This window comes from Sycon ciliatum, chromosome 5 (assembly GCF_964019385.1).
Source record: "Sycon ciliatum chromosome 5, ocSycCili1.1, whole genome shotgun sequence".
Taxonomy (NCBI): Eukaryota; Metazoa; Porifera; class Calcarea; order Leucosolenida; family Sycettidae; genus Sycon; species Sycon ciliatum.
The window spans coordinates 7,189,896-7,200,691 of NC_088647.1; the positions used below are offsets into that span (position 1 = coordinate 7,189,896).

The following is a 10,796-nucleotide window of genomic DNA, read 5'->3' on the forward strand; positions in this document are numbered from 1 at the left end:
GATTGAATGGCGAAATCCTCAAGATAATGCCTGATCTGCGAACATGGTGACTGTGTGATCAAAGAAGGCCAGGTCAGAGGTGGAACTGGAAACAGCCCGGGCCGAGAGTTTTTAATAAGGACTGCCATTTGCCAACACCCCAATGCCTGTATTGGCAAAGACATTTTGCTCTTGCTTTTTTAGTCTTGGTACTACATGTACATTGTATAAGTATTGTTTAGAGTTTGCACTGTACTGGTGTTACGTCCCCAACTCCGGAACCTTGGTATAACACTTTTTTTAAATTATAAAACTAACAAAGAAGGGGACTACTGCAGTCGATGAGAACTCGGCTATCGATTCACAATCAAACTCAAACCGGTTGCAGCTTGTCGTACCTTGTTATTGCAATCAGAGGCATACGCCAATAGCAAGTCACGTGACGGCGCACGGGATGAAATCACCCAGGGATATGCTGAGCGAAGTTGATCCTAGAGCCAAAATTGACTGCTCTTGGTATATAAGAGAGATAGCATAGTACATTGACACTGAACTACTCCGTTCTTATACAACAGGATCTAGGAGGGCGATCTAAAAACTAGAGGGACACGGAGAGAGAAAATAAACAATACAACAATTAAAATAAATGCTTTAAACGGGGTGCTACCTGCGTAGGATGATGGTTGTAATAATTTTAACTCATCGTAGTCTATAGATACTAGTAGTGCACAGCACAGAGTAATATGGATGAGAGATAAGAAAGAAAATAAGTCCAGAGAGAAGAGTGAACAATGTGGAGGGTGCAGAGGGCATGTTGTGGGCTTCTCTAATCTTTACTGCATGGAGGTGACGCTCGGTGCGCCCGTTGAAGTAGCAGCAAGCAAGAACTGTTGCTGGAGGCTGCTGCTGACAGATTCTGCGTCATCGTCTGGTGACATGTTGGTGAGGACACGGCGTGTCTCCTTCACCCTGAGAAGAAACAACCAGACAATATATAACAGACTTCTAAGCAAGTACATCACATACATTAGTGTTAATCACACATTGCTTTTCTTTCGGGTTACATTTTGTTCCTTTTCTGGTTTTCTGGGTTTGCATTTGTATTGCATTTTCACCCACTGTGTTTCTTTTGCCCATAAAAGAGGCTTCATTTTTTTTTTCGACTTCTAAGCGACATCTGAAGTGCCGTGGTGAGACCTCGAGTCTCACCACGGCGGCATTGCACCTCGTAGAGACTTCGGATAACTTCGATGTGATAGCCAAGGTTCCCCACGAAACGTAGATGCTTTGTTTATGAAAATCGGCGAAGGAACACCAGAGATATCCTTTTTTTAGTGCCACTGTATACTCAACAAGCGAAATCGCTCGTTGAGCGCACAAAGGGTTAAAGCCATCGCATGCAGGCACTGCCCGGCCATTTACAATGCATTCTATGTTTGACCTGTGTTGAGCAGACTAGAGCCCTTCCACATTGTTGCATACAAAATTTACTACAACTACACCATGAATGAAGTGTGTGCTCCTTATAATATGGACACGGGAAATCTGAAGGGCTCCACAGAAAGGCTCGTTTTTAATATACTGGTGCATGTGTTTTCGACTGCCCTTATAGGTGGGATTCGCTTCGCGTGCCGAGTCCACTCGTTCCATCGCCGAGTGCTAGTTATCTCCAATAGCAAGCATAAGTTACATGTAAGTTGTGAGAACTCCAAAGCATGAACAGTACAACATGTGGACACCACATCCTACTATATATTCCTCATTATAAACTTAGGGCATTCTCAAGCGGTACCAATTCCTAACCTATATCACTCTTCGAGGAGATCCGCAAACCAGTGCACGGTCAACATAGGATAATGATCCAGGTACCGAGGCTGTTGTTGGGTCTTGTACCCTGTCTGAGTTCAACACGGGTTGAAAATAAGGGGTGTGTTTATGGATGAGGGTTGAGCTCAAATAGAGTACTACCTTCCACTTATGGACGGTTGAGCGGTCATGCATCCTATTTGGTGGGAACATCGATTAGGCAGTGTTGTGCGCGTGCATAGAGGTTCCGTATGCATTGTGTATGGTACGGCAATGTCAACCTGGGATTTCAACTCTCCATCTAGCTGCCAGGTTGAACGCAACTCGAAATGCCAACGCTCCAGTTAATCTATGCACAGTACATGGCGGGTTGAACATCTCATGCAACCATAGCCGAAGAAGGACAGACAACGTAAGACTGCCCGGTGGGGTAGAGAGTCTACTTACCGATTTTTGAGGCCGGAAACAAAGGCCTGCGTGGACGGATCACTGAACTGCAGAAAGAGCAAGTCAAAACAGCATGCAGTTGCAAAGGGAATGAGTACATGCCTAAGACAAATACACACCACAATTAAATATGCAAAGAGATGATGACAGCTGCTATGGACTAAGTGAGAAATCAACATTTGGACAGTACCAGAAAATTAAGTTTCCAGTACGCAGTAGCAATACAACGCATGCACGCACGCAGGCGTGCGCGCGGACACACACATGCACACAAACAGCCGTACCACGTAGGATATGTCGACGGTGGACACTGTTGTCGATTGGTTCAGCTGTGCTTGCTGTGAGCGATGCTGCGGGAATGGTGACTGCTGAACCGTAATGGACCTGGCAATTGTCGACTGGCTAATTGAGATGTCCTGCCATCAAGCACAAACAACAGAAAATTTTGTATCATGGAATTTTCCTGAATCCAATCACAAATCTAGTCATACAGACCATGTGCATAAGGTCATTGTGATGTCATCCGTACACATTTCCTGAATGAAAAGGATACTGTCAGACTTTGGTACTTTTCAGATCTAACAACAGTGCAACACCTATTTCGTACTGCAGGATTATAAGCACTTCATCATTGCGCATCCGGTCTATAAGTAATCGAATACACAGACTAAAATTTAGAAGCAAGTTGCTGCTTATGAAGAGCATGTGTAACTGGTCACCTTCCCAAGTCACAGACAATACCCTACCGGTGAGTACAGTGTGCTGGCATACCTGCGGTCTTTGCGGCATGACCGAACTAGCCGAGCTCAGCGGTTGGCGACCAGGCAACCTAGCAGCTTCGGTTGCCGTCGCCGATGTGTGCCACTCTATTGACCTATCTGCCATGCCTGCTGTTGCTGCTGCTGTCGTTACAGGTGCAATGGCAGCAGCTACGTTAGGCTGCAGTAAGTCGAGAAACGCAACAAAAAGGAGACAAATACGGTCACAATTTACATAGGAGAGGCAATACGTGAATGCGTTAACAAGCCCTAGACACCTGCGAGCAGGGTAGCACGAGAGAAAGAAAGATAAATAGAGATAGAGGGAGAGAGAGAGAGAGAGAGAGAGAGAGAGAGAGAGAGAGAGAGAGAGAGAGAGAGAGAAGCAGCCATCAGAATAATTTATCTGCCAAAGAACTACGTAGCTGTACTAGACGCCTGAGTTACACAGTTCAGCAACTTAACATCGCAGAATAGAAGGTTAGAAGACAAAACACAACACTCTCTACACAAACACGTGAGCAGCAACTCCCACCATTGAATCAGCTCTGATTAAGAGCCGAGCACGAACTAGGAGACCCCCTTTAATAGGCATCAATTTGCCGTTGGAGAATTCTTGAAATGAATCGTCAATGTCAAGCAAAACACATACCGTTGTTGTTGGCGTCTGCTCCAGGCGGTGCATTCGCGTTTCCATCAGCACCAGGCGAGCCTCAATGGTCTCGAGTGCATGGCCGACGTTTCCCGCTCCTGCCGCTGGCACTACCACCGCCGTGCTGCTGCTGGTGCTGCTTTGGGCGAGTGCAGTACCGGGGAGGACGCTCTCCGACGCGGCAATCTGCATAGGACGTGCAGCCACTGCCGGTGGTCGACTGTGATCTGCCAGGAGCAGCTGACTGAGCTGCGTGCTGACAAAGCCGATCTGAGCGCTCATTGCATTCATCTGTAACATCACCTGATTCAGCTCTGGCGGTGCCTGCAATGCAAACAGCATCAGTAGAGACCAGCCAGGTTTGCACTTACATATACTTCAGTAGCTGCATTGCTCATGCGTACCTACTACCTACTACCTACTGAGGGACACGTTCCACTTCTTGTATCCTAGTGAGTCTTTCTCGAAGTACACGTACACAGCAAGTACAACAATTCACCAAAGTGAATCTATACAACTTTAGTAGAGAAGTTGTGATAAACACATACACAATTGGCGATGTAGCAGTAAATACACGCCTGGCCACACAACACTCTCTAACTAAGCTGCAAATCTATACCGTCTTTCAACTTACTTGCTGATTGCTAGCAGGGTGGCTTGCTGAACCAGAGTCAGCAAGTGAGAGTGCAGATCCAGCTGACTGCAGAGTGGAGGCGGAAGATGTCTGGATGGACGACGCACTTGCCAGAATGCCCTCCCGTGACCGGACTGCTGTGGCTGTTGGTTGGTATGCAGCAGATGCAGGATGCTGTACTGCATTGCTGAGAACACTCTGTTGGGTATGGCGATACTCTGCCTGCATTGGCATTGACTGGGCAGCTTGCTGTTGTGGCTCATGCATAGTATTTGGAGGATAGTGAGTTCCTGCTGCCGATGAGCTGCTGGGATATGCATGAGCCTGGGGTGCGTGGGCATGATGTTCCTGTAGCAACGCCCGATTGCTACTCATCCCGGATGCAGGTTTGCTGTACAACTCTCCAGGATCTTCTCTGTTGGGGTGAGCAGTGACTCCTGATTTGCTGACAGCGCCAAGCTGTGTGTGGTGCAGTGGTGGAAGTGGAGCGGCATGAGAGATGGTCGGTCGATCATCTGATCTGGCAGGTTCCGAGGCACGATGCAGTGAAGAGATGCGCGATGATTGGTGCTGCCGCGGCGGGGAAAATCGCGATCGCACCACACTGACCGATGGTAACGGGGCGGATGTTTCAGGTACTGGGGCATCGTCACAGTCACTCAACGGTGTTGACTTAGCCTTGCTCTGTCGGAGATGAGAAGTCACCGGGAAGGTGGCTGGAGTTCTCGTTGGGAAGGCAGAGGCATCATCATTGTGAAGGTAGCGACTAGAATTAGGCAGTGGATGGCTGAGCGGAGCATAGCTTGATGGCATGGCCGGTGGTGGGTGACGGTGCTGAGGGTCTTCATGGGAGAAGCGGTGGCTGGTTCGCAAGTGTTCAGCAGGCAATCCAGACATTGAACTTGGTTCCTAACAGCACACAGGCACACATATCCACAAGGGCATGTCAAAGAAACCAAATTGAGCAACGATATTATGACAGCAGTATGCTTTGCTTTCCGAACCCACTTCAATCAGGACAATATTCCCAATAGACAAAATAAAGATGAGTTTGGACACTTCTTGCAGCTTCACCTTTTGAGTAAAGAGTAGAAAGCAGCGCAATTTGAGATGTGGCTGTTAGCCCACAACATAATTGGAGACAAATAAAGCCAAGGCAAATGTCCCGAGGCAGCTATCCCACGTACTTACAGCTTCTGACATGACAGGTTTGAACGTGGGCAGCGCTTCTTCTACCTCCCGGTCACCATAGTCGGCTTCATCAGTCGACAAGCAGTTACCAGGATAAGAAGAGAGAATGGCGTGAGCGGAGGCCAGAACACCGGAATTGTGCGAGCTGTGTGCAGCACTGTCTTGGAACGGAGCGGCAACCTGCGGCAGAATCGATTGCCTGGCAAATGCTAGTTCTGGGGTAGCACCCTCCACTAGATCTTCCTCGCATGTTTCACCAGTTAGTTGCTTGTCATGTGGAATGGGGTTCTGAAATGTAGACCAGGATAAAGAAATTGCATCCGAGCTAACAAATCAGCAGCAGCAGTAAAGACATTCTCAAACTACAAGTACACAATGGCTGCAACAGTCATAGAATAAGTACACCATTGAGCATGCACCATACAACTACAAGCAAAAACGCCAATCAAGCAGGCATTCACTGCATTTCAATCCACTTGATTCATAGCTGACCGGGGGAGAGGAGGGAGGGGGGGGGGGGGGGGGGAGTAGAAGATCAAAAGAAATACAAGACGATTTGACGAAGCAAGTGTGAAGTTAAATTCTAGAATATTGCCCTGGTCAGTGATCTTCTTTTTCTTTGCTAGTACAGTAGTGTTGGGCGGCGAAGAACGATCAGGCTAGAATTATTTCACCAAGCACAGCATACCAATGTATACACGGTGACTCAACCGTGCATAGACCACAGTACATGAAAATAAGAATGGCTTAGGCTACGAGGCTGACCCCCACCCCAGTTCTTCAGAACCTGACAGGACTGCAGACTAGAATGGGATCATGTACATCAGCATGCCAGTGAACACAGTGAACTTACCGATTGGCTATTGATGACAGACTGCAGTGGTAAACGGTTCTTCTCAGCACCTTTACTGGTTGCTGAGGACTTGGCGGTCTTTCTAGCGCCATTCTCTGAAGCCAGCTGTCTAGAGCGTCCCAGTGCTGCGACAGTCCTGCAAACCACAACAGCAAACCAATATCAGGTCATGGCATTGTACTTGTACAGATGGACCGGCCAGGAATGCACATGCAGCACTTTACCCTTCAGTATAGGGAGGTGCATTGAAGCCACCTTACACACAGAAATGAATGTATTTCTCACAGAATTCTTTCAGTGCTGATACTGCTTTGGCTCTTGTAGGCTATACAACGTACAAAAAACTTCAAAATAACCGAAACACCAAGGGACGTACAAATTTGTACAGCCGAGGAGCTCTACATGTATATCTGAAGTCAATTGACTGGAAGGGAATATGCAGGTCCTGAAAAATCACCATACATTATACATCTGATGCAAATAGAAAAGTATGACATCTTGATAGCACTGACTCTGTGAAAAATGTACAACACAGTTGTGACACAACCTTACTTTGGCTTTCTTGCCACCAGAACACTGCCTCCTTTCCTGTCACACCGCGGTAAGAACAAAGTGAACACCACACAGTCACACACACACCACACACACCCACACACACGCGCACACACACACACACACACACACACACACACACATACATACACACACACACACACACACACACACACACACACACACACACACACACAAACATGTACACACACACCACCCACAGCCATGAATGAGGAAAAAGCGAACAATAGTAATCAGTATAGAGTACTAAAGAGTAAAGACTTGCAACTGTCTCAATCTGACAACAGGAGCAAGAAAGCAGATATAGAATAGGAAGGCAGCAAGGAGAAGCAAGAGCAAGACACCAAATCACTGCCATCTAACTGCATCAGAAGCTCAAAAGAAAACAGGTAACACACCATAATTTGTTTGATCACAAGCAATGAAGTGCACGTACCAAGTCACGACTAACAACACTGCACTCCTGGAGAAGCGCAAGTATGACATGTTCTACTATTTGGCTTAATGTAACCCCAGCCTATTGCAAAACACCAACAACAACAAAAAAACGGTCTAAAATCTCGTTTGCACTGGAAAAATGTTACCACAACTACGAATTTAATCGCCTTACTTTGTGAGCAGAGCATGCCGTTCCCTGCATAGCTTTAGTACCCGGCACACCAACAGAGACTTGTGCTCGGCAAAGCCAGCGGCAGTGAGCAACTGCGCCTTGGTGAGGCGTGGCGTGTGATCAAACTCATCACGTAGAAGCTAAACAACCCAACAAGATATACACCAAGAAAATGGAGTGTGAAGCCAGCATGCGGAAGATGGAAGACTTGCAGATGGAAGGTGGTGCAACGGCACCATAATAATACAATATAAGAGGTTGTTTCTAGGTTAGATTCTGCACAAAGGTGTGTTGGAACACCATATTCTGCAGTTGACGGCGTATCACCAGGCGAGTGCTGGGCGTAACTATTAGGGTATAATAAGGACCACATGCACCTTGAAGTGCAGTCCATACTGTAGTGGATGCACATCCCACTGTTTGTCATTGTATCCTTTTATGTAACATGTATGCATTCATCCGGCCGTGCTGTGCGACATGCCAGTTGTACCGTACGCACTTTAGCTGGAGCTAGAGCTCCTCAGCCTGTCAACCGCCTCATTGAATCATGCTAATTCAGCAAAGTGCCGAGACGCATCTGCCGTCGTCTCTGCACATCACTCTTTCACTGCCACTTGCTCTACAAACAATACCTACATTATCGAATAGTCTTTGGACTCCTCATCTTCTCTATTATAGCCTGTTTAATCTCAGAGGGGAGATGTAGTGGATGCACATCCCACTGTTTGTCATTGTATCCTTTTATGTAACATGTATGCATTCATCCGGCCGTGCTGTGCGACATGCCAGTTGTACCGTACGCACTTTAGCTGTACCTGCCTGCCTGGCTTTTCCTTTGATCTCTCTGTCGTTCTCTGTATTCCCACACACTTGTGATTTGTAGTAACGAAGCTAGTTACAAGATGTCTTTGGTGCGTTTGTAGAACCACTACACATACAACATCGCAAACACACTTGAGCATGTGCCAGATACTAGTGAGAACACAACACTGTACATGAATGATGACTATAAACAGAAAGTGTGACAAGTCCCATGTGTCTGTGATCAAATACGGATTGCTACCAGCTGCGGCCTGGCCTCGCTCTCTCTGTGCTGCGCTGATGAGCCCACAAAGGACGGAACAGTTCTGTCTGCAGATTGAGTACTGTATACATGTAGGCAGCGCAATTTGCTCATACGTGCAATGCATTATGTATGTATGTATGGTTGTAATTGTATGTATGATTGTATGTATAATTGTATGATTGTATGTAAAATTGTATACATGTATTTATATTTGAATTCGCAAGTACACACGGGCTACAAGCCCAATTACAGTAGATATTGGTTATAACGTGCCCTTCTGATTTTTCACATTTTATCACTATAACCGGTATATCACTACAGGCGATTTTCAACTGCGCGCTTCATACATACACATTATACACGTGTGGGTACTCGATCGCGCTAATGTAGCGTACTGATACGTGATGGATGCTACTGCACCTTCTCCAGTCTAGAGTGAAGAACTTCTTGGCCCAAAGGCATCATCCAGGAAGCACCAGACCAGAATACCCTATCACAACACACATGTGGCTCCAAGTCGAGATATCAGTGCCTCACACTCCGTGTGTTGCTATCACTATAGACGATAATTTTTCTGCACAAAGAGGTGTTTTGAATGGTGATTTTGTATCCTTATAGCCGATTTATCGCTATATACGATATATTGGTTATAATGATAGTTTGACTGGCTTTTTCTGGTTTTGCTTTTGATATTTTCATTTTGTATCAATATAGCCGGTTTATCACTATGTCCGATGACTTTATAACCGATATCACTGTAGTACTTTTTTACGAGTCTGGATGGATGGTGGATGGCTGTCATTTTCTCCTGCTTATCCCCTCCCCTTCCCCCTCTCTCATTCCTTCATTGCTGCCTTATTTCTGTATCTCCATCATGACAAAAAAACACCCACACATAATCATTGACTAATAATGACGATATGTACAGCATCTCAAGTCTTGCAAAAAATACCAGCCCCTCTGGACGAACACAGATCACAAAGAGACTATGCTAGATGAGTCACGTATCTTTATACAAGCAGAGGAAAGTGACAGAATGGCCCCATGCCATGACCCTAAATACTGTAGTCTCCCGTACCTTGTACAGCGTGTCAACAAAACGTGAATCACTTTTGCCATACAGATCATAGCCGCGATCAGAGAGATGGACAGCGAGCGGATAGGAAAAAGATAGCAGGCTATAGTGTAGCAGAGGGAGCAACGCCGAGGGGCTTCCGGAGATAAGCCTGTGTACCAAAACGAAATCAATGCAAAAGCAGTGGACTTTGTTCGTGAAGAAGCAGGGGAAATTTGAAATGGATTTTTTTGAAGTGCCAGCTCATGCCTTACCCTCGTACGTCAGTATCACCTGTATATTTACAGGCTTTTAGCTCAGTTTGGAGTCTTCTGATACTGTTCTGCAAATCACCAGTTGCCATTGTCGGCCTCAGCAATATAAGCCATGGACGCCACAAACAAACTCTCGATCAACAAACTCTTTTCTTGCTTGGAGCAGCTTCGTCTTGCAAATAAAACCTGATGCACGTTCTGCACACGCGCCACTTTTTTGAATCTCTTCAGCTTCAACATCCGTCTCAGTTCGGGGCTTCCCCTTCGCGTTCGGTGACAAGCCCAGCGCGCTAGTGCGGCTAGACCTGCTTGTGTGAGTAGCAGATCTACCGCACGCGCACTGGACTCGCAGAACGCGGTACGCGGTCCAGCCAACCAAAAAAACAGACAGTCGAGTACTCGTAGACTACTGTACGAGACTACAAGTCATGACGACTATTAGTACTAGTAGTAGTAGATTTTATTATTTTTAATACTAGGGCTAGTACTAGGGGAGTCCCAACAGGCGTTGCCTTTTTACCATGTTTACATACAGAGTAAGAGACGGGGCCTAACGGCAGTCAGTGGGAAGAGCATTCCATCTGTCTGCCGCCAGGAAAGAAATAGAACGCATGCCATATTGCGTAGAAACAGGCGGAAGAACTAATGCGCGCTGTGCCTGGCCGCGCGTGCGAGCCTGGTGTCCAGGCACAGCAGCCCTAAGCGGGAACAAGGATTGGAGAAGGGGACTAGCAAGATGTGGGGTCAAGCAGCGGTACACGAAAACATAGAGTTTAAGATTTGTGCGCTGTTCAAAAGAATAGAGATGATATTTGCGGAGAACAATTTCAGTAGACATGTCTCTTTTCGGTCCAAGGCCCTAGGCTATACTACTTTTTGTAGTTCCATGCCAGCTGAT

The 10,796-nt window shown here is 46.5% G+C and overlaps 1 protein-coding gene across 1 annotated transcript; it reads right to left on the reverse strand.

Annotated features, from left to right (window-relative positions):
• Positions 1-361: 361 nt before the first annotated feature.
• LOC135817392 (uncharacterized) lies at positions 362-10,113 on the reverse strand. The gene is made up of 12 exons (XM_065330569.1): positions 9,899-10,113; positions 9,648-9,795; positions 7,504-7,643; positions 6,873-6,908; positions 6,321-6,456; positions 5,468-5,755; positions 4,277-5,185; positions 3,643-3,966; positions 3,004-3,171; positions 2,517-2,648; positions 2,233-2,279; positions 362-948 (listed from the first exon to the last, which is right to left on the reverse strand). Exons 1-12 carry the CDS (start codon positions 9,985-9,987, stop codon positions 813-815), a joined length of 2,553 nt encoding a protein of 850 aa, XP_065186641.1. The 5' UTR covers positions 9,988-10,113; the 3' UTR covers positions 362-812.
• Between the last annotated feature and the right edge of the window lie 683 nt (positions 10,114-10,796).

Excerpts from the sequence above, each read along its gene's own strand:
- LOC135817392 (XM_065330569.1), bottom strand. The coding sequence starts at position 9,987 with ATGGCAACTGGTGATTTGCAGAACAGTATCAGAAGACTCCAAACTGAG. Across the intron at positions 6,457-6,872 it reads CTGGTGGCAAGAAAGCCAAA|GACTGTCGCAGCACTGGGAC; the intron begins GTAAGGTTGTGT and ends TGTGGTTTGCAG. Across the intron at positions 5,756-6,320 it reads CTGTCATCAATAGCCAATCG|AACCCCATTCCACATGACAA; the intron begins GTAAGTTCACTG and ends TCTACATTTCAG.